At 41.5% G+C, this 24,830-nt stretch overlaps 1 protein-coding gene across 1 annotated transcript; it reads right to left on the bottom strand.

Annotated features, from left to right (window-relative positions):
- Positions 1-2,522: 2,522 nt before the first annotated feature.
- On the bottom strand, positions 2,523-3,338 carry LOC134217192 (uncharacterized). The gene is made up of 3 exons (XM_062695978.1): positions 3,200-3,338; positions 2,811-3,125; positions 2,523-2,750 (listed from the first exon to the last, which is right to left on the bottom strand). Exons 1-3 carry the CDS (start codon positions 3,246-3,248, stop codon positions 2,560-2,562), a joined length of 555 nt encoding a protein of 184 aa, XP_062551962.1. The 5' UTR covers positions 3,249-3,338; the 3' UTR covers positions 2,523-2,559.
- Positions 3,339-24,830: the final 21,492 nt, after the last annotated feature.

The following is a 24,830-nucleotide window of genomic DNA, read 5'->3' as shown; positions in this document are numbered from 1 at the left end:
AAAAAGTTCTGGGAAAATTATGAAAAAGGATGCAAATGACATTTTACAACACTGACAGGCCTGCCCAACCTTTTCACGCCACGGGCCAATTTTTAGAATTCACACTTGCTGGCGGGCCAGAAAATATTCGGTACATAATTTTTTTTAAATTTTCAAAATTATCAGTGTTTTTTTTTTCATTATCTAAAAAAACTAAATTCGATCGTTGCATGAGGAATCCATTTGAAACACTTCAGGTAAATTATTCAAATCGGTAAACTGTGTTGATAAAATGGGAAATTCGTTACTTTACCAGCATATTTGCATGAACTGTTTTCAACGGGATGAGAGAAATGTACCAGATTTCAGCAACCCACTGTGCCAAAGTGCTTCATGTTCAAGTCATTGAGATGTTTGGCGATATCTGCTTGAAAAGCCAAGCCAAGGATCATTCAGCTCGAGAAGTGGTTTTCCTTCAGCTTGTAAAAATAGTTCCATTTTCTTTTCGAAAAAAAATCTTTCAAGCATAGTACCAAGGCGTAGTTAATGAACTTCGCAATAATACAGGAAGTCTTCGTATTCGTCATTTCCGTCAACATCATTTATAATTGGTGGTGGTTGAGATCCCTAACGTTGATAAAGTTGATTGTCTTCATAAAAAACGTCATTACTTGAGGAGTATTGATCGTTTTCGCATATCGATTCTATTGGTGAATATGCTGTATGGCAGGGAATATCGCCATATCTTTGTGATTGCTTTTCCATGCTTAGAATTGTCACAACGTCATTGTTATTTTCTGTCATTGATTTCTGGTGCTGCATCAATCGTAAGGTCACTTAAGTTTTCCAAGGAGAAAAATATTTCCTTCGCACAGGTCTTATCAGCCCTCAGGGTTTCCCGCTAGTTGATCCCTACAACTCCCTGAGAACTTTTACTCTTCACCGTGTTCCACGCAAACTAATGCTTCTGAAGGAGGCTAATTCCCTGAGACTTACGGTGGTCTGAACCAGAACCGAAATGCTTTCCTTAACAAACAAAATCCTACTAACAGCAAAGTTGGACCGTACTGCATTTTCTGACTTCGTATTTTCTTGAGTGAAAAGAATTGTTGTTTCTTTAATCCATTGTACCAATAATTTAAATCAATGAATGTAAATTTAAACTGATTGAGCGCCCTACCTTTGAAGTTCTACTAATTTTTGTTTCGTACCTGAGCCTTCAAATTTGAGAGTTTCAAATATCATATTTCATAGAATGCTTGGATTCAGATTTTATTCTTTCAATATAGCCAAACTTTCTGAACGAATTGAGCAAACCAGTCTTCCTTTTTTCAACGTGAACGTAAACTACTCATGCCAATCTTTATTGGAAACGTTTCAAGATTTGATTTAAAACTTACGTATTAAATAATGTATAATAAAAAAGAGCTTCCCGAGCCAGCTAGAAAAACTGGCGGGCCGAATCTGAGTTTATTTTTCTTACCCGCCGCGGGCCACAAAAAATGGAGCCGAGGGCCGCATCCGGCCCGCGGGTCGTACGTTGGGCAGCCCTGGATTACGCATTCTTCTTCCGAAGCTCCAGAAAATTGGTATCGAAGTCTCGTTCAACAAATCTTTAATGAAAATGCGCCAATGGCCGCGTTTTTTTTTTCAAAAACCGCAGGAGAAAATTAACCTCATTTTGCTATTGATGCCAGCACTGTCATGAACTTGGTGTGCATAAAACATAAAATATCAAAAATAATACCAAAAATAAATATGCAAAATACTTCAGGCATAACAAACTCTGTTATTACAATACGTAACAAATTATTATTCGTTTGATAATAAACTACCTGTGTATGTTATACCTAAAGTATTTTTTATATGAAACTTTGGTATTATATTCTGGTATTTTACCTCTAATACACCGCACCCGTTTATACCAACTTTTGTTATCGAGGTCATTGATCCTGCTCGGGATTTCGCGCAAAAGATTTCCTTTCAATTCTACGTTTTTGCTCCAATGTTTATAAACAAATGGGTTGAAAAATGTTTAGGGCGGTGAGTAATTAAACCGTTTGGGAAAAACGTGATCGAAAAACCTTCGCTTCCTGTCTAAATTCATCAAAAATCTAGCGTACCGCGGTAGGCACACATAACAATAAAATCAAAGCGAAACACACCCCATGAAAGAACATTGATTCGCCATGTTATCGCAAATGTCATAAATGATCGCTATCGCACCTGGCCTTATCCCTGCCGACGAAGTCAGGCTTATCAATTTTTTTCACAGGGTAGTGATTGACAGTTCCTAAATCGACCCAACCTTATCGATCAACATTATAGATAAATAATGGGTGCCCACGGCTGATGAATAGATTATAATTTCAATAATTTATTGGCGGTGCGATTCATTAAACTAACTTATAGTTACATTATAGTATACCCAAGTCGGATTCCACTTGTCTTCGACTGCTTCATGCTACCGTACTGAGCGACAAGCATTACTGTCTGAACATTTGAGTAAACGGATTTCGACGCCTATAATAACATTCATACGCTTCGAGAGAGATTGGAGTATAATTTCGATTAGACTATTTAGAAGAATTTCAGAACAACAAGAAGTGTGGCCATCAATGTCATAATAGAAACGGTCAACCCGCTTGCGCTGTTGCACTCAGAATAGTCACAAAGTCGGCAATCATTGGGCTGTTGGCCAGCGTTGATGGTACGGCAAGTCTCGGCAAAATCGTTACCGTGTGGGGTACATCCACGCTGGGTGACTCCGTCTGTGAATAAGATGATTAAATTAATTACATTGAATCACGTGAGATGTATGTTTGACTCACTGTTAACCATGATGTAGCACCGGTAGGATTCAGTTTGTCTTTTCCGGCGGCCGATCGGTGGTGGAGTTAGTTCAGGTCCTACAGTGACAGTGGTTGTATCTGGAGCAACTGTAGTAGTTGGAGCTGTAGGCTCCGAAGTGGTGAGTTCTGGAATTTCAGGGCTAGGGGGTATTGGTGGCTCAACCGTGGTGGTTCCTGTGTCCGGAGGTGTTACTGTTGTAGGTGCCAACCCTGGACAGCTTTGGGCAGTGTGTGCGTTGCGATCGAATGGATCGCCACAATTATTGCATTCGAAACATGTTAACTGTGCACGACCTTCGCAGGTCAAAAAAACGGAAAATTATATTAGACATTTTTTTTTGATTAATTCAACTTTCAAGAGCACGCACTTTCTATGGAAAATCCAACCAGCAGCAGTCCAATCAGTAATTTCATCATGTTGCACTATTAATACCGTCTAACCAATATCTACTTAACTGTATGACCCAAGTTTACACTGTCCCGGAGACCAACTAAACTCGAATGAATTGAAACTTTACTGAAATCCAGTTTTATATCAGCCATTATAATCTATGGATCGATCTCCAGATAAGACATTGAATCACAGCTACGCAGCGCACATATACAAATACATTTTCAAAAAAAGCCAAAATAACGATAAATCAGTTCCAGTATCAATTTGCCACTGTTTCATTGTGCAAGGCCCCGCATTACTCATAATTATGTCGACTGTACCTGCATTAGCATAACAGTGGTTTCCAGTTTATTATACCTAGCTGACTTTATCGGACATTGATATTGAGAACTTTGAATAGACGTTAATTGTTCAAATTTTGATGGCAATCATTTAATTAGATATTGACTTTTTTAATAATAACTACTTAGGAGCAAAAATTTTGATTGTGTGGATGTTTTGCCTTTTTTTTGAGTTATTGTTTAACAATAACTTTTTAAAGCAAATCTTTTGGTTGTGCAGCAATGTAGTTTTCTTGCCACTTTGTTAAACATTTCGGTGTTTGAATTCCTTTAGCTACAAGCCCGTAACACTGAGTTTAACTTACCCCATTATCTAACTCAGTGAAAATTATGAGGGTGTCGCAGAAGAGGGGGCCTTTCGGTAAGGTCAAGCCTCTGGGAATCGAAATCTACTCGCGTTTTCCGAGAGGCTTATCCTTACGCAAATACTACAACTTCCTTAATTTCTTTGCTGAGGCTTTGTTGCCACGAGATCCTGGGTCTGCCTCTGCTGGTATATCCTACCAGATTCCAGTCCCGGTTGGTCAACCCACCTCTATTTACGCTTTAGAATTTCTGATGGGGATTCTCATCGATTTGTTTTCGGCGAAAAATGACAAAACAAAACTTTGCCAGACTGTCGGACGTTTCCGTCGATTTACTGGTTTTCGACCATCTTCTGCGTACACTCAAAATCACATATATTATTGAAAAACACGTAGAATTTTACAAAATAATAACATACAATCTTCCAGTCATTTATTTTCTAACAGACAGCCATCCCAAGTAACAATTTCCATGCTTCTTGGATTTATCTAATTCTAATTTATCTAATTTTAATGAAATTTTCACCGCTTATCAAACTTTTTCCCATAAATAATTTTATTAATTGATAGTTTGGGCAAAAATACTAATCGATTTAGTGGACATCCGAGATGTTGTGGTAATCAATATTTTCGAGTTATTTCCATTTCCAAAAAAAAGAAAAAAAGGCGCGTGGTTTTCTACCTTATTTTTTTCATAACATTTGACCATAAAATCGGAAGCGCACTTCTTTTCAATGGTACTGAATCGAAAAAACAACCTGAAATAAAATATTATTTTTTTGTCATCATCATAATTTTCATCAACAATCCATTTTGTTATTATTTTTCTGCAAAGATTTGTTTCCCTTTTTTAATGCAACATTTTGACAGCTGCCGCAGCCAAATTCCCTTTTTTGCGGGTGGTTTAAAAAGGGTTTCTAAATGCTCTTATAATAGGTTTATAGTGGTTATCTGTAGAGGGCCACTTGGCTATAATTTATAATTTATTTATAATTTATTTATTTACACCGTCTTCGATAAAACTAGTAAGCTAGTAAGGAAGAATGCCTTAGTATTCGAGGGGGAATATACAGCGGAGTTTGTTCAAGTAGTGTAGGGCAGTCAATATTTCCTTGTATTATATCATACACAAATAATCGCTGCATTTTCACACGTCTGGCAGATAAGGACTCCAAATTTATGAGTTGACATCGTTCAGAGTATGGAGGAAGGTTGTCTGGGTCATTCCAAGGCAGGATCCTTAACGCAAAGCGGACAAACTTCTTCTGTACTCGCTCTATGGTTATCATGTGACCAAACCGGTGCAGCATACTCTAAGATGCTTCGCACCAACGAACAATACAACGTCTTCAGGGCATAAATATCGGTGAATTCGAAAGCGTGCCGTCGAATAAATCCCAGCACAGAGAATGCTTTGGAAGCCGTGATCGCCACATGCTCGGTAAACCGTAGTTTTGCATCAATGGTCACTCCAAGATCACTTATTGATGCTACACGTTCAAGTGGTTCGGTTTCAACGTAATACTGGTGAATAATCTGACTGTTAGAGCGAGAGAAAGATATAACCTTGCATTTCTTGCTATTGATGCGCATACCGTTATCGCTGCACCAAATTAACATGGAGTTGACGTCATTTTGCATGATCGCACAATCAGCCGGAGAGCGTACGATGCGATAAAATTTGAGGTCATCGGCGAATGATAATTTTGACGAAGAAAGAAGCATACAGAGATCATTCACATAGATGTTGAAGATCAGTGGTCCAAGAACACTCCCTTGAGGTACCCCAGACGTAATGTCGAAGAATCGAGATCGTGTTGAGTTAACCACAACGTATGCACTACGACTAGATAAATATGAAGCTATCCACTCCGTTATCCATCTCGGGAAGCCAATATGCTCCAATTTCTCGATGACAAGATTGTGCGGTACGGTATCAAAAGCTTTAGCGAAATCCACATATATCGCATCGATTTGCCTTCCCTTCTCCATCTCACGTGACAATGCCGAAACGTAACACATCAGGTTCGTCGTTGTTGATCGATTCTTCATGAACCCATGTTGAGAATCAGATATAATAGGCGATGCAACAGTGTATAGCACATTATGTATCAGCTTCTCAAACACTTTGCTTAGGCAGCACAGGATGGAAACACCACGATAGTTAGACACTTGGTTTGAATTACCGGATTTGTGAATTGGAACAACGGAAGCTGTTTTCCATGCCAGCGGAAAGGTTTTTTTCACGTAACGACCTATTGAACAACATAGCAATGGGCTTTGCTAGTTCCATGGAGCAGTTTTTGAGGAATGATGGTGGTATATTGTCCGTCCCAGGTCCCTTAGTGGTGTCAAGCTCATCGATGGCTCTCAGTACCTCATCGGAAGAAAACTGAATAATAGGCAAGTCAATGCTGTGCGCGCAGATATGACTGAAGCAATTGTAACGAGGTGTGGGTGACACCTTGCTAAACACACTCTCGAAGAACGTAGCGAAAAGATTAGCAGCTTCTTCGTTGGAACTAGCTCGAGTTCCGTTGTAGCTTACGTTGTACGGGAGACGACCAGATGATTTCCGCTTTTTCACGAAATCCCAAAATCTTGAAGGATTTTCCTTCACATTAGCTTGGATACTAGATAGGTAATCCTCATACGTTGATAGAAGAGTTGCTTTGTACGTTGATTCCATATCACGGAGAATATTACTGTCTCTTTCGGATTTCGAGAGGAAGAATCGGCACCGAGCCTTCCTAAGCCTGTTGCGAAGACATCGTAACTCAGAGGTCCACCATGGTTGGTTGTATGTCGAATTAGTTTTTCGTCTCTTACGTGGTAAGAGGTCGTTGTAAGGAAATTGTCGTTTTACAGCAACTAACACGCCTCCTCCCCGAGAAAGCTGGCTACTTTTTGGGTTACGGTCGCAGCGGAAAAAGGCATACTTATCGGATATTTCGTCACTTTTAATATCTTCACGGAGCCAAGTTTCCGTAAAGACGAGCACATCGTAATCACTACTAGTTAGAAGCAAGCGAAGATTAGCAATTTTCGTACGCAAGCCTCTCACGTTTTGGTAGTAAATCAACAGATTGCGATGATCGTCAATTCCTTCATGACCCACTTTGGTGGACATACGAGCAGGTTTTCTTGATCTGGGCGCAGTAGCGATGGCGCAGCGTGATGAAGAACAGGAATCGAGTGAAGTTTGCCTGTTGGAATCAGTGGATTTTAACGGAAGGGGTCTGGTCATTGGGCATGAATACTTGCCTGCTAGGGAGGGTTGGAAGCCCCCTTCACCGAACTCACACACAGGACCAGTATGACTGCAGGACGCTGGCGGGAGTGGCTCGACTGTGACGAGAGGTTTGGGGGCTTCCATAGGGCATGCAGGCGTGCATCCTGGTGGCGTGTAACAACTTGAAGGCTTCCATGATGATGATTGAAACAATTTGACCCCGGGAGAAGTTGCTCGGTCCCAGAAGGGAACCCGCCTAAGCCCCAAGCAGCTGGTCTTGAGCCAACGGCCGCTTCCGGGGTGGGCACCAAAGACCTTCTTTTTTCTCCCGGGTCCCAGGGCGGTATAAGTAGGGGAGAGTTTCGGATGTGGGGTCCTAACACAAATAATATTGAATTTTCACTTACTGTTTTATTTATCGATTTTCGGGTGGCAGGGGGTAGGATGGGTCCCTGGACGGATCGTCACTGGATTTGAGCCGTGGCGAGGTTGCGGAAAAAACGCTGGATGGATTCCTTGTGGGCGACCGCCGACAGTACTGGCCGAAAGTCGTTGAGCCGGCGGGGCGACCACGAATGGGATTCTGGTGGCCCGGAAACTCCGGACGTGATGATATTGGGTGGTATTCACCGCGACGTCGATGCTTTTTCTTTAGACGGCCCCACCGACAGGGTGGGCAACCAAGGATGGTGATAATTTCCGATGATTCGGCGAATTTGCCGACGTGGACAGCCCGGAACGGGCTTCTGGCGTCACGGACGAAAAGATGGTGGTTTACGACGATACTGGTCGGTCCTCTTAAAGCGGCACCACTGACGAGGTGACCCGCAAGGTGGGCTTAACGCCACGGTTGAAAGGGTGGCGGTATTGGTGGAGGATTTGACAATTTTACCGTCGAAGGCGGCCTGGAACGGGTTTTTGGTGGCGTGGTCACCCCGGACAAGATGGCGGTTCCACACGATGACAGCAATTCGGGAAGGTCGTTTTACTGGCCGAATGGGCTACTCACTGAGGGCTTTAGCCGGAAATATGGCGATAGTCGCCACAATATCGATGGGTTTACTGGCGAAGGCGGCACAGAGACGTTTTCCGGCGGCACGGATACCCGGACGGAAAGATGGCGGTTTTATCTAACAAAACTTTACAAAACTTGCGCCACGCACATCTTGTTCACTCAAGCGTCCAACTTCTTATCCCCTCTTCCCAAGCTCCAAGCTCTTTTTTCCATTCCGCTTTACTCATCCTCGGCGCGTTATCTGGTCAGGTGTATTTACACCGGCCCCAACGCTGTTAAATGCGTTTGATGCGTTAGCCCCCCCATCCGCCCTCAGTTTTCAAATTGATCGTTAACTATCTATTACAATATAATTCACCCTACCGTTCCACATCGAAATAGTAAGCAATGTTACCGTACGGTAACATGATGTTGATGATTTTATGTCGTTCGATACACTAAGTAAATGGTGTGCGCTCGAACAGGCATTCACATGTGATGGGTTGCTGTAATCGATGAATTTTATCGAAGGGAATTTGTTCCTATTGCGTTCATACTTGCCTGTTACAGAGTGTTGGAAGCCCTCCTCTCCGTTCTCAAACACAGGGCCAGGATGACTGCAGAACGGTGACAGGAAGGGCTCGACCGTGTTGAGAGGATTGAGAGCTTCCATGGAACTTTCAGGCATGCATCCTGGTTGCGGGAGTGTCTCTAACGATGATTTGTTGGTTGACGATGATTGATTGAAAGTGTGTACTGCGTGCATAGTGCCTTCCTGAGAGCTTGAGGCGAGAATATTTGGCACCTGATAACTGGAACCAACAGATGTTAATGGAAGTAGGTCGTTCTTGTGGTACGAATACTTGCCTGAGACGGCGGTTTGGAAGCCCCATTCTCCACAACCAACTACAGGACCAGGACGACTGATGAGCGCTGGCAGGAAATGCGGGACTGTGATGGAGGGATAAGGGGCTTCCTGAAGGCTTATTTCGATGCGTCCTGGGTGGAAACAATTCAATTTAAGTCCATTACAGGAGTGACGGGAGACGCTGTGGTTTCGGGGCGCAGCAACGGTGTCGTTGCCCTGTTGGATTTCAGCAGTGGCCGAAATTTTGATGTTCCATAGTTTTCAAACTCGCGGAACAACACACCTTCGGGCCATGTTCCCGGATCAAGCGCTTGCTGCTTGAGTGAAGGGTCTAGTCCAATTTTGAATGATACGAAGGAAAGTGTTTCGATGTCTCTCCCTTTCGGAACAAGTTTAAGTACTGCTGGATCGTTTTCCATTTTCAAGTTTGCTTTTGCCATTGCACGCACGGTTTCAACAGTTACGTCAGGTCGAATTTTTGAAAGATACAACCAGAATCGTCGATCTTCTTCGTTCTTACATATCGGAACAGACGCATCATTTTCCTGAGGTTTTTTGCTACCTACGCAGCAGGTTTCAGTAGCACGCACATTCGATTCTATCACACGACGTTTGATACCTCTTCGCTGATCAATAACAGGCCAATGTGTGTTAGTTGTTGGTGATGAATGAATGATCGGTTTCGAATTTAACTGCTTGATTTCCGTACGGAGCTCAGTTATAGCAGAAGCAAGCGCATTGAGAGGTGATTTCTCATCCGCTTGGGACGATAAAGAGCGGAACAGTGAGTTTTCAAACAGCTCGGCACAATTATCGCACATCCAGAAAAGGTTTTTCTTGTTCGATGTGAAATACGATGTCAACGCTCTCGTTACTGCTGTGCATGCATTCATGTGGAAAGAGCCTCCACAATAACCTCGACAAACGACGACGTCGATTCCTGTTATCGGCTCGGAGCATTTACCGCAGAGCTTTGCCATTGCGATGCGCCTACGAGTACTCCACCAGTTCAACAATTCGAGCAGAAAAAGTACACAATGTTCGTGTGCTTATACAAGAGAGTTTTTAATTTTTGTCAGCAGATGTCGCTTAAGTTGAAGTATATGGTGTGTAGCTTTTGTGTAATAGACAGTTAATCACAAATAGCCACTTGCTTAAACCATTAAATCACAGCACAATAGTTCGTATCACAAACACTAAACGCACTAAATGCTTCACGTCACAAAAACGGTGTATAATTAAACAAAACGATAAATTTAAACATCGGATACAACGATAAAACAGTTAAAATAGTACGACCAAAATAACTCGCATACATCAATTGAGCAGTGATGCCAGAAGTTTTTTTGCTATATCTTACTCTTATATTGGTCATCAGAAGGTTGCCGTGCATTACTCGGTTTTATTGTTAGATCTTATAAATTGATCTTGAAAACCATTTTTAGAGCGGAATAAAACTTAAAATGTTACTTGGGATTACTGCTAACTATTGACACACACAAACATAGTACAATTTTTACATTCTAACTGCTATTGGTATTAGTCCTAAGTTTGCTAATAATAGAGTTGTACGCATTTTTTAAATTTGCTGAGTCGTTTTGCTTATTTACTATATTTTCGTCTCCTTTAATATTAATGTAAAATGTTTCTGCAGTCAGTCTTGTGTTGTTTTTGTTTATGCCACCATGCTGAGGGTGGCTGGGTTCGATTCCCGGTGCCGGGAAAAATTTTCAGATTGGAAATTGTCTCGACTTCCCTGGGAAGAAAAGTATCATCGTGCTAGCCTCATGATGTACGAATGCAAAAATGGTAACCTGGCTTAGAAACCTCGCAGGTAATAACTGTGGAAGTGCTTAATGAACACTAAGCTGCGAGGCGGCTCTGTCACAGTGTGGGTATGTAATGCCAATAAGAATAAGAAGAAGACGTTTCGCATACTCGCAAAACAGCTCGTTTAGATATTCAATGAATTCCTCTTGTTGACGTTGACGATTAGGCCCGACGTAAAGGAGCGTTCGGCCAGATCGTTTAGCTTATTATTCATATCAGAGCGTCATTGCGCTAATAGGTCAACATCAGCCAATTCGAAGTCGTTCAGGAATTTCATAGTAATCGGCACTCAGAGCAGCCCACGGTTTGGTATACGGTCAATCGCACCCACCATGATCCCGTCGATTAAAGCGGAGTAGATGCCTCATGCTATACGGGAAAGGGTTGTTCAGCCGAAGCTTATTTGGCCAAAAGCCATTTAACCAATGTCAAAAAATTCCGTTTGGCCGAAATGGTCGTTTGCCAAAAAGTGTGAATTGGCCAAAAATGTCATTAAGCCGAATGAATCAAAGGGCAGACAATGTTGTTTGGCAGAACAGGTTATGTGGACAAAATAAAATATAAGAAATTTTCAATAAAAATAAGCAAATAGTCAATGAAGAAAACAAGGTAAAAGCAAATATAAAAATATCCACAAATAATGCAAAATTTCCATAAACAATTAAGAATTTCCACAAAGCAAAATTAGCAATTATAAAAGAAGAATTTTGCCATAAAAAATCAAAATTTTCCACTGGATTTTTTTCTAAATCCAAAAATAAATCAATATAAGCCATAAACAATTACAAAAAAATTCAACAAAATTAACATTTTTTCTAAAAAAAAGATCAGTAGAGAGCAATAAAACAATATGAAAATTTCCATAAGGAAAAAAAAAGGAAAAAAGAGCACTTGTTCCACAGATATCCACTTCTTTAAAATCGTTTATTGTTCATGGAACATTCAATCAAAAAGGCCATTTTGGCCAACGAATCATTTGGCCGAAAATGTCCTTACAAGTGCACGGATCGAAAAGGCATAAGCGAGTTTAATAAACATTTGGAAAAACAGAGGAAGGATCATTTTGCCGAAAGTCATTCGACCGAAAGCTATTTAGCCGAAAGTTGTTGGGCAAACACAACATTTGGTAGAAACAAACCATCTGGCCTAACGGGGCCAACGGCCGAAATGTCATTGGCCAAAATGGTCGTTTGGCAGAAAGGGCAATTTGGCTGAAAATTATACTTGACCGAACGGGTCATATGGGCGAAAATGTCATTTGGCCTAGAAGTCGATCGGCCGAAAAATTCGTTTGGCCGAGAACGTCATCTGGTCAAAATGCCGTTTAGACCATTTAGCGGCAAATGACGGTTTGACCAAAATAATAATATGGCCAAAAATCCTTTTTTGGATCATACGACCGTAAACGTCAATAGTGAAGTAACAAGGGAGCATTCATGTATAACGTCTGCTTTATTCGGTGTCTTAGAGTGTTCTGTGTTACAATAATTAAGTGTTGGTTCTCACTATCTGACATCTCAATATTTGCCTACTATGATTCTGCCACTACAATAGTGAACTGGGCGAACAGATCATACGACCGTAAACAATAGTGAATGGGTGAATGTGAAATGTGTAAAGTGATTGATGATAATTGAGAAGTGGTTACCAAGATATCAGAAGTACGGAGTAAGAAATGAGGAGTTAGAATTAAGTCGTCTCACTTCTCGCTCCTCATTTCTCACAAAACGTGAGAAGTGTGGAGTAAGACGTTAGAAATGGGAAGTGAGTTGATTCATTCATGATTCATCATTTCTCATTATTCACTTAGCCCTTCTAATATTGCGCAGTGCGAAGTAAGAAATGACGATCAAGAAGTAGGAAGTGAGACGTATTCCTACTCACTTGGCACTTATTATTTATTGCATCTCACTTCTCAATTATTATTAATCACTTCACACTTTTCACATTCACTACTGTTCGGTCATATGACCTGTTCGGTCATATGTCATTTTACGGAAAAATTACCCTTTTTGCCAAACGACTTTATCGGCAGAATGACATATTGGTCCAAATTACATTTTGAGATAAATGACAAACAGCATTTTCGGAAAAAGATCGCAGCATGCGCGTGGATGGTTGCTTTTGAATTTTCTGTCACCTTTTTTTCGTTCCCGCAAGAATTAGATTCGCCTGATGTCTATATTTTTGCATATGTACTAGAAGAAAAATTTTAAGTGTGAAGTATGAAATATACGTATTTGGTGACTTTTAATAAAGTGTATTCCTAATTGAGTGCGCGAAATCATTTGTGTAGTTTGTATACGAGGATGTATTTGGTGAAATATGTGTGACTGTGCGATAATATCAGAAATACATGGATAAATAACGAATTGCTCAGAATAGCTCTGGAAGAGTGAAGTGAATTGTTCGTGGACACTAGAAGTGATCATCGCTTCCTCAGTTCATTTATCTGGAATTGGATCAATTTGGTGAGATTGTTTCAATATGTTTTCTTACAATTCCAAAACTAAATGCGCGCTGTATTTAAAATCCGGAAGTTCGTTTATGGATTCATTATCCAATTGATAATGGTAGCATAAACAGGCATGGCTTATTTGGCGGGAACTGCAGTAGAGCTAACACCTTCGTGCTAAAGCTAACTTTATTACAGGCAGCTTTCTTCCATAATACCACTGCCGGACAGTGGTGGTTAGAAAATACACACATACACAATGACAAACAGCATTTTCGGCCGTATAAACCGTTTGACAAAATGACGTTTTCGGCCGTATGATCGGTTCGCTAAGATGGGTTTCGGGCTAAACTAAATGTTATATTTATCCAAAGCAGCCCACGGTTTGGTGGGCAGTCACTTATTGTTGCATAGCACAATCGCTATACAATAGACTGTTCTTCTCCTAAGACTTAATCAAGTGGAAAACATTTCAGTATTTCGGATCAATGCCAAACATCTCGAAATTCCTCACGACTTACCTTATTCAATCAATGTTTGCAGAAATCGCTCTCAATAGATAACGAATAAAGTTGAAAGAGAAGCAAAGATCTCTTTGAATCATTACCATGAAAACAAGTTTATCAAACTTGTATAGGAATACTCCGTTCTTGCTTATTTTATGTAGCGCATGATTTTTTTTCGCACAGCTGTGTAAAACAAGTTGACACGCATCATCAGAACCAGCGACCCCCAATTTGAGCTTTTTCCAACGTTTTTCCTGTGCTCTGGGGTCAATATGACTCCAGGCCACTTTGAAAGGCTGCCATTTTTTTAGATTTCAACCAATTCTTCTATTTTTTGGTAGGTAGTTTGGTAAAACCTGCCGATATCTATCGCCTATGTGCAAAAAGCGCTTTAAAATATTGAAAACTTGTCGACCCGGCAGACGTTGTCCTGCGTAGTAGGCGAAAATGCGCGTTCATGCGAAATTTCCATACGAATCTTTATTTTAGTTTTTACGATTTACTGAACCTTACTCGTGATTTTTTGCATGAGGAAATATCATATAAACCCGTCGGAAACTATAACGAACATGTTCGCTGAAGGAATGAAGAAAATCCATCCAGCCGTTTTCAAGTTATGCGGATACGAACACAGACCATTTCATTTTTATTATATAGAAGAAGAGAAGATAAGCGCTACAGTGTATTTAAATAACAAAAAACTTACGTTGTCTGTGCTCTGAGGTCATATTTACCCCAAATTGAATTCCTTTCGCTCAAATTTTAAATTTGAAAAATTTATGTCTTCAGCATGGTTCATCTGGTGGAAATGGACTGTCTTGTAAAGAAAAGAAAAAATAGAAATTTTATAATTAGGCGGCACTAGTGTGCAACATTTTTACATGTGTGAAATATACGCCTCCCTGCATAACCTTTTTAAAAAGATGCAGTTCAAACTAGGTAGGATTTTCAGATAAAAGTTAAGCATAAATAATCACTATTTTTGCTCCATTTTTCACAAAAAAATCTTCACCGCGAGGTACCCGCCCACCTATGATCAATGTCAGGTATAACATCCTAAAAGATGATTAAATTTTCTCTCGAAACTACCCAAAAAATCCAAAATTGCCCAAACAATAAAAAATTTATAGCAATTCCATTTTGGGGTCAATATGACCCCACAGCCCTCCTTAGCCGTGCGGTAAGACGCGTGGCTACAAAGCAAGACCATGCTGAGGGTGGCTGGGTACGATTCCCGCTGCCGGTCTAGGCAATTTTCGGATTGGAAATTGTCTCGACTTCCCTGGGCATAAAAGTATCACTGTGTTAGCCTCATGATATACGAATGCAAAAATGGTAACCTGGCTTAGAAACCTCGCAGTTAATAACTGTGGAAGTGCTTATGAACACTAAGCTGCGAGGCGGCTCTGTCCCAGTGTGGGGATGTAATGCCAATAAGAAGAAGAAGATGACCCCACAGCACAGACAACGTGAGATTTTTTGAGCACAGACAGAAGGTTAAAGGAATTGATCATGGGATATAGGCTCCCGAATCAGTTCATTATCATGACAGTTTGCGAAAAACGTCTTTCACGGTATGCTACATATCGTGACTGTATACACAGGGGCCTTCCTTAGCCGTGCGGTAAGACGCGCGGCTACAAAGCAAGACCATGCTGAGGGTGGCTGGGTTCGATTCCCGTTGCCGGTCTAGGCAATTTTCGGATTGAAAATTGTCTCGACTTCCCTGGGCATAAAAGTATCATCGCGTTAGCCTCATGATATACGAATGCAAAAATGGTAACTTGGCTTAGAAACCTCGCAGTTAATAACTGTGGAAGTGCTTAATGAACACTAAGCTGCGAGGCGGCTCTGTCCCAGTGTGGGGATGTAATGCCAATATGAAGATGAAGATACAGAGACGATAAGTGGGAGATTTTTTTTCATTTTTCATGTATACAAATGAAGAGGGTGCTCCAATGAGTGAAGTAAAGAGCAATTCCTCGGTCAGCAGTAAGTCATTTAAAGGAGTTGGCAATTCCATTCTTATTAATGCTTAATCATGTATCACCCAGGGCACCCAGAATAGTTCCTTTGAGTAAGAAAATTAATCTCTAAAAACTTCAGCTCAATCGCTTGTTGCATAAGCTGGCGCCAAAATTCATAGCATCGCGAACCTCCGTCTCTCTTATGTTCTGGAAATTGGTTCCGAAAGCCCGATTGAGTTCAAAGTTGCAAATAAGGCAAGAACAATTCCGCAGAACAATGTACGATGATTAAACGAATCTTTATTTGGTTGTCGGCCAATTTATTAGGAATTGAATTGTGTACTTTATAATTGGTCACGAGATTATCAAAACAAACATTCAAAATAACCATTTACCGAACATTCTCCAATATGCGTTTCGATAATGTTCAAGTTTGAGATATTTGAAAATAACAAACTATACCCGGAGAGCAGGACATGTAATCCTTGGAACGCGGATTGAGAACCACTGCCACAACGAACTCAAACATGTATCCCAAAACTATGGTTAGAATTGACAAAAAACACACTGAAACACATCGATCTAGCTGAACGGAAAACTGCTATCGCTCGAATCCACTATCTTATCGAAAGGGGATGGCGATTAGGAGAGTGAGTGACTCATGGCGATCAGAATAACGTACGGATTTAGGGATTTTGGACAAATTGCTCAAGTGCATAATATTTTTTGAACTTGCCTTAGCCTGTTATAGATTCGGACGGCCACTGATTAGGACTGAATGAAGAATGAAGGTCCATAGATTAAACAAACAATCAAGTCGCACCGCAGGTTTTCAATTCGGAATGTGTGTGATTCAGTATTTCTTTATCATCCATCCTTTGGGACCGCACAGGCGTCACATTATGTTACTTATGTAAAACATCGATTCATGGCTGCTACGGGGGGCAGAAAAATGATCACGATTTTGATATATAAATTATTCAAAACAACGCTGAAAACAGAGTGACCGCATGACGTTTTACAAATCCAATACCGTTTTCGATCTGACTCCTAGCGAGCTACACTCTAGTTCAAAATTTGAAAATCCGTGTAAAAAACGTTTTATGATTTCTCGACGAATCATGCAAAGTGGAGGAACTTTGCAAAAATTTAGCATGGTTTTTTTTTACACGGCCGTGTAAAAAAAATCCGTGTAAAAACAGAATTGGGTGTATTCCAATAATACTAACTGGAATTTAGAGTAATATAAGAAGAAAAAACATCTGTTAATCCGAATATAGTAAGTTTGATAAAGGGAATAATTGCTTTCGCCATTAAATCCTGACGGATACGGCCTCACGAGATTTCTTCAAATTGGGGTAAGTCAAAGGCAAACAATTTAGAAGAGTATTTTGCGGTTGTCGATCAGCAGTGTGATTCGTAGCTGTAACAATCATACTACCGCCTTTTTATGGATTCGGGGCAAACTTTCGATAGAAACTTCTTTTCTCGAATCATGGCATTTACGTGCTTTGGCAACGATGCTAACAATCCGCTGACGAAAATTTCGAAAAGCATCCAAACTGCCAAAGCAACCATTGTGGAAATTTCTCGCCGATTATTATCAAGGGCTAATTTCACTGTGCACCAGCTGTGAGGACAAATGGATTTCCAGAAATGCTTGAAAATTTGAAAATGGATGGCTAAGGTGAACCAGGTCATCGAAACGCTTACTCATACAATAGAAACAATCGAGCTTGCGGATTTCTTTAAGGACAATCCTTACAGAATCCAAATTTAAAAATAATCGCGTTTTGGGCACACCACTCAATACGGAAGCATTATTTCAGCTTTGCTGCGTGCGTGGAATAATAAAAATGACAGTTGTGTGTTGCCTGCGTATTGAGTGGAGTGCCCTTTAAAATGCTAGTACTTTTAAATTTGGATTCTGTGAGGATTGTCCTTAAGGAAAACTAATTTAACTTGGCGTTTATCACTGTAAACTTTCGGACTTCCGCATCGTGAAACTCGAATGGCTGACCAGGGGATAAAGTTTGCCCATCACACTTCGAAGACACATCAACTGTCTCTCGCTGTCAAGTCTCCAGCTGATAATCATCGAAGCCATCGATATGAAAATCAGCGCTTTTGTCGGTGCCATTAGTCTTATCAGAGTCTTACCGTTAAAGGTTCTTCAGCTAGTTCTTCTACTACCTAAATACCACACATCTATCCTGGGTGACACATTGAAGCAACGACATGGGGAAAAGCCACAACATGACCCCGAATTCTTTCACTCGGCTGAGGCATTCTGATCCAAGACTGTGCCAAGCACCTCTGGAGAATGATCAGAATCTTAAAACCCAAGCCTCGGCCTATTTCACTTTTGTTATACTGGATACCTTTGGCTCTATTAATTACTTGATAACATATGCAGGAACGACTGCCGCAATTTCATCAAATCGATAACGAGCATGCGAACAACATCTATTTGATTCCCAACGGCTTCCCGGAAAAGTTGGAGATCTCAGCTGAGACTCATATCAAATCATAAAAATAGCTTAATTGCTTGTTGTATTAGCTCATAAGAAATGATTGAAATGTATCATCATCAAATATATTGAATGGTGCTAATTAAAATATCGATCTGACTCTGTGAACATTAAGTTACATTTAGACTTGGATAAGCATGTTAATAAACGGAGCTGTGTACAAAACATTACGCTAAAAGTCTACCATACAACACATTTTAAAAATCATCTTCTGAAATAAATAATTGACGAATGAGTCAAATTCCAATTGAACAATTGAAACCATCCCTGTCCGTACTGAGCAACATGAACAATTGCAACTCATAAATGCTACCAGTTACGCAAATAGATTGATGGCATATTCAATCGTCGTTGGGTGTGTCTTTGTGTTTCTAAAAATTACAAATATTTGTTATACCTAGAAAAACAAGCGTTTTTTCGTGACGAAAATGTCTGATGATTCACTATTCTTTATTACTGGTGTTGCCTATCCTTGTAATGGGAACAGTGACAAATACCTTCAAGTGTCGGCGCTCCTTGGCGTCACTGACATCATAATTGAACATATGGGCAACACAACATTATTGGGCTGATCCTCTTGATGGATTAATTATCGTTGAGAATTTGGTATTTTTGTTTTTTCGACTTGACAAAGAAATAATTGAACCGTTTGTTTGAGAAACTGCATATGTAACATTTTTGGCCAAAATGAGATTTTTATATATTCTGAATCCTCGTCCAAAAATACATATTCTGGCAAAAAAAAGAAAAAAAAATTTGTTCAGGAATGTATGAAAAAAATTCGTTTGTTTGAGAAACTACATATGTCCACGTACTTTGAAGAGCAATTGTGGAGAACTGCTTACATTTTTTGCACTGAAAGTGCCCCAGGGTATTGAGTTTTGCCAAAACTATTGATCTGTATCGAAGAAATCGAAAGATTCGGTGCAAATTTGTTAAAAAAACAGTTTTTTGTTGTTTTCTCGAAATAGTGTAAAATGGACTTATGCAGCTTCTCAAACAAATGATTCAATTGCGTTACAATACGCCATTGTACTCATCACATAAAATTAGCTTCTATTCAGGATTTACTTACTTACTTAAGGATCATGTACACCTCCGGTGGTGCAAAGGGCCGTCTTGAAAGATCTCCATCCTGAGCGTTGCCCGGCTATCGCTGTAACCTGTTGCCAGGTTAGATTTCGGTCGACTTCTTTTATTTCTTTATTGAGGCTTCGCCGCCATGAGCCTCTGGGTCTGCCTCTGCTGCGATGTCCCGCTGGGTTCCAGTCTAATGCTTGTTTACAGATTTCGTTTCCGCCCCTACGTAGAGTGTGGCCAACACAGCCCCACTTCCGATCCCGAATTTCTGTTGCTATCGGCCTCTGGTGACAACGACGATGGAGCTCGTTGTTTGAGATCCAGTTGTGAGGCCACCAGGGCCGAATTATATACCGCAGGCATCTGTTGATGAACACCTGCAGCCGTTGAGTGTTCTCCACTGATACACACCATGTTTCGCTAGCGTATAACAGCACAGATTTCACGTAAGAGTTGAAAATTTGTATTTTGCGTTCACTTATCTGCCTGTTTTTCCAGATATTTCTTAAACTCGCAAAGGCAGCCCTTGCTTTCTTGATCCGTGCGCCTATGTCGATCTTGGTACCGCCGTCTGACGCCATTTGGCTACCAAGATATTGGAAGCTTTCAACATTCTCCACTGGTTGCCCGGCTACTGTGAAACTGGAAGGAGTCACCGTGTTTACATCCAACGATTTGGTTTTGTTGACGTTGATGACTAAACCTGCCGAGGAGGAGCGCTCGGCAAGGTCGTTGAGCTTACTCTGCATATCAGAGCGCCGTTGCGCGAGGAGTGCAACGTCATCAGTCAATTCGAAGTCGTTTAGGTGCTCCATGGTTATAGGCTGTCATAACAGCCCGCGGTTTGCTTCACGGTCAATCGCATCTACCAGAATCTCATCGATTACGATGAGGAACAGTAACGGTGATAGAATACATCCTTGCCTCACACCAGCTACGACCCGGATAGGGTCGGACAGGACCCCATTGTGCAGCACTCTACACGAAAAGGCCTCGTACTGTGCTTCGATGAGGCCGATGATTTTCTCAGAAACTCCCTCGCGTCTCAGGGCGCTCCACATATTCTCGTGATTGAGACGGTCGAAAGCTTTTTCGTAATCAATGAATACCAAGTAAAGGGACTCTTGGAATTCGTTGACCTGCTCCAGAATAATGCGGAGCGTGACAATATGGTCCACACAGGATCTTCCGGCACGGAATCCGACTTGCTGCCGCCAGAGAGTCGCATCGATCTTCTCCTGAATCCGGGTTAGGATAATTTTGCACAGAACTTTGAGAACGGTACACAGCAACATAATGCCTCGCCAGTTATCGCATACAGTCAGGTCACCCTTTTTGGGCACCTTCACTAAGATACCTTATATCCAGTCGACAGGGAAAGTTGCGGTGTCCCAGATATTACGAAATAAACGATGCAGTAGTTGAGCGGATGTCATGGGGTCAGCTTTGAGCATATCGACTGATATGCGGTCGACCCCTGGGGCTTTATTCGATTTCATGCTTTGGATGGTTGCTTGAATCTCTAGCAGTGATGGAGCTTCGGTATTGACGCGTGTTATACGTCGGATCTTAGGCAGGTCATGCCGAGGTGGTGATGGCCTGGCTGGCACTTGAAAAAGTTGTTCGAAGTGCTCGAACCAGCGTTTCAGCTGGTCAGTTGGGTCGGTCATTAACTGATCATTCGCGTCTTTCACAGGCATCGTTGCATTCATCTTCGCACCGCTTGAGCGACGTGAGATATTGTAGAGAAGGCGAATGTCTCCGGTTGTGGCGGCTCTCTCTCCTTCGTCGGCCAGAGAGTCTGCCCACACTCGCTTGTCCCGTCGACATGAGCGTTTTACTTCCTTCTCAAGAGCCGCGTATCGTTGACGGGCTAAGCCTTTGGCTCCTCTGGTTTTCGATCGCTCTATAGCTGCTTTGGCTTATCTTCGCTCCTCTATCTTCCTCCAGGTCTCATCGGTGATCCATTCTTTTCTCTGGGTACGTAGTTCACCCAGATTGTTCTCGCTGGTGGCGATGAAGGCATTCTTGATGGCGGTCCATTGGTCTTCCACGCTGCCACCTTCCGGAATATTTGCAGCACGCGTCTCCAGTTCTTCAAACGAAGGACCGTTTCACCGTGGCATCTTCCAGTCGGCGTGTGTTGAACCGTCGTCCACCTCTTTCCTCCTGCCGACGAATCCGCGCAATGCACAGGCGTATTTCACTGATGAGGAGGTGATGATCAGACGTGATATCGGCACTACGTTTATTCCGTACATCAAGAAGGCTCCGTTTCCATTTTCGGCTGATGCAGATGTAGTCGATTTGATTTTCTGTAAAGCCGTCACGGGAGACCCACGTGACCTTGTGAACCGGTCAATGAGGGAAGATCAATCACCAATCACCATGTCGTTATTACCACAAAATTCTGCGAACAGCTCTCCGTTTTCGCTCATTTCTCCGAGACCATGGCGTCCCATAATGCTCTCATGGTTCAAGTTGTCGGATCCGATCTTCGCATTGAAGTCGTTCAAACAGATCTTGATATCACCCTTCGGAATTCTATCTACGACGGCATTGAGTTGGCTGTAGTAGTTCTCTTTGTCTTGCAGATCGGCAGCATCGGTTGGCGCATAACATTGGATTATAGTAAGGTTTCGGACCCGTGTTCTAAATCTGGCAACAATTATCCTTTCACTTATAGGTTCCCACTTCATAAGCGCAGAGTGTGCCTGAGCGCTTAGTAGGAAGCCAACTCCGCGATGCCGGGAAGCGTGTTCACCTCGTAAACCAGAGTATAGCAGAACTTGTCCCGACGGCGTTCTGTGTTCTCCAAAGTTTGGCCAACGGACTTCACTCAGTTCCAGGATCTCAAGCTTCATGCGACGTGCCTCATTGGCAAGTTGTGCCAATTTACCCTGCTGGGTTAGGGTTAAAACGTTCCATGTTCCTATTCGTGTCCGTTGATTCGCGCTAAGAGTCGTCGCGGTAAAATCAGTCCGTATTCTTTCATTATCGGATTCTCGAACAAATTGATGTTTCGGGAACAGTAGGTTGTTGGCCCAAGGTTCCCTATCCACCGGGATGGGGCTGCAATCTTAGGTATAGCTTCCGGGGTATAGCATTTCATACTCAGCTGCTGGATGCCAGAACAGACGCTGTTTGAGCCGCATCTTCTTGGTGTACAGACGCTCGATTAGTCGGGTCAAATTTGTTCCACCCAAGTTCCACCCAACATCAGGACTAGGCTAGTGCGCTTTGAGCGGCACACGGTCGCTTTGATAGGGCCTGCTAGGGAACACATGCAGCTTTTTATAGAAGTTCAACAGAGCCCACTGTCGAACCCCACCACATCCTAGGCAGACCCCACAGGACGCACCCTCTCACTCTAGCTGATGTCAGAAGGACCACAGTGCCCAGACTGCACTACCAGCTAAGTACGCAACCCTTGACTGGCGGTCAATTGTCATCGGAGGTCCCGTGGAAGCGTGAGTATTGGAACTTGTGAGGACCAGAGCTATGTAAGGCGCCCCTTCCCGGATGGCAATTCACCATTTCGCAGCCCAGCTGTTCAGGATGAAACAAATTAACATCAGGGGCTGTCCACATACCACGTGGACAGCTTAGGAAGAGGGGGGAGTATGGTAGAAGTCCACGGTCCATACAAATTTAAAAAAAAAATATATGTCCAATTGTCCACGCTGGGGGAGGAGGGTATCGAAAACTGAGCAAAACCTGTCCACGTGGTATATGGACAGTCCCTTATGTGTTGTTTCACTGCAATAATTCTATATATAGATATAATTAGAAAGACAAGCTGAGGCTAATGAAAACTAAGCTGGAATAATTTGATCATGTCCTCGCTCTTCTATTAAATCTGCAGTACAAATAAGTGTTATAGTCTTATGAAGACATTCTACTAAATAGGCCACATAATATCTTTATAATTACAATAAATGATATAAAACGTTCAAAGGTTCTTGCGGTATTGGTGGGTACAAAAGTGCCACCATTTCATAATAAGCTAATACCAAGACACCTTGAGTGCAATTAATCTGGGTAACCTATCATTCCGATTAATTCATCTATTACTAATGGTGGCTCGGGCATTGATAATACTCTTAGCAATAATTGCGCCGTTTAATATTATAAAATTCATATTAAAATTGAGCGGTTCCACGCCAAAGTAGTAAATGACAAAATATTTCACGCACAAATGTAGCAAACCCGAAAAAAATAAAGGGAAACCATTAAATTACTATTTTGCAAGAAAAAGACGAAATGCACAATAAAGTATCAAAACATCTTTGAAGGTAAGAATTCCACTCGAAATTACTTCAATGAATAAATAAAACTAATCTAGATAAGTTTAACCTTCTCTGGATACAATGGATAGTCGTCAAAATTAAGGACAAGCATTCCGGAATCCAGAACAAATTTCACTCGCGTTTTCAAGTGCACCCCACACAAAACGGGAGCAACGCACAACTATCTTTTTTATTATTTAAGCATGCTGTGATGCAGCAAAGCTGGAATAGTGAAAATGACAGGTGTTGCTTGCATATTGATTGGAATGCCCATGAAAACGCGAGTGAAATTTCTTTGTGATTCCAGGAGGCTTGTCCTTAAGTCTAGTCTTACCCGCGAAAGTTTGCTGATGACACCGAATCTCTAGAACGTATATCCATGGCACTAGAGGTATTGTGCTACGAAAAAAGTTATCTGCCCCAGTGTGTATCGTTTGTGTTCATTCAAATCGGAATGAATGTAGATTTGAAACTGAAGGCGCTTGCTACGTCTACGTGGCCTAGAAGATTAGATTGCACAGTGGCTAAAATCATGTTTTAGCGAGTTTATTTCATAGTACCTTTATTATGTGTGCGTCTTTGAGACATTTTATCAGTAAGTCGATGCGTTTTTTGGATGTTTTCAGGCTTATGATCAATCCCCCTAAAAGTAAGATGAAAAATTTATTATTTTCCACCCTACAACATGCTAGGTATATGTATTCGCGAGAGTTGTAGCAAAAGTTCTCCTGAAAAATTTTGTCGAAGACACCAAGTTCGTAATTAAATTACTTTTGGAGATTTTATTGCTTTTTATGCCAACAATTTTTGAACATGATCGACATGATCGTTGGGCGTAGGCTCGATTTCCAAATACTTCCCCTCCCTCAGCATTCGCAAGGACGTGGCCAGGACAGATCTCGACCACTGGAGAGTGCGTTGCTTTCATCTAATATATAGTGATTACATAGTCCCAACTCTATATATGTGGTAACAAATGAGTTAATGCTAATGATAATAACCCAAAATTCTAGAAAATAGTTTGGAGGTTTTGACAGAGCGACTTTTTGAAAAAAGCTGTTTTATGCACTTGTTTTGTCATAAATTGACTATAAGATAGTGGAGACAATACGCACGTACCATCACTGTTTTATCGCTTACATCTAATCGATACTGAATTTCACTTACCTTGGGTGTACAGTCGACTCTCTACAACTCGATGTTCTAT

The sequence above is a fragment of the Armigeres subalbatus genome, chromosome 2, assembly GCF_024139115.2.
Source record: "Armigeres subalbatus isolate Guangzhou_Male chromosome 2, GZ_Asu_2, whole genome shotgun sequence".
Classification (NCBI taxonomy): domain Eukaryota; kingdom Metazoa; phylum Arthropoda; class Insecta; order Diptera; family Culicidae; genus Armigeres; species Armigeres subalbatus.
This window is presented reverse-complemented; position numbering and strand designations above follow the sequence as displayed.

What these genes read in the sequence shown, in the direction of transcription:
- LOC134217192 (XM_062695978.1), bottom strand. Translation starts at nt 3,248, where the DNA reads ATGATGAAATTACTGATTGGACTGCTGCTGGTTGGATTTTCCATAGAA. An exon ending in GGTTGGATTTTCCATAGAAA is followed by an intron (nt 3,126 to 3,199) that starts GTGCGTGCTCTT and finishes TGACCTGCGAAG; the next exon opens with GTCGTGCACAGTTAACATGT. An exon ending in GTGCTACATCATGGTTAACA is followed by an intron (nt 2,751 to 2,810) that starts GTGAGTCAAACA and finishes TCTTATTCACAG; the next exon opens with ACGGAGTCACCCAGCGTGGA.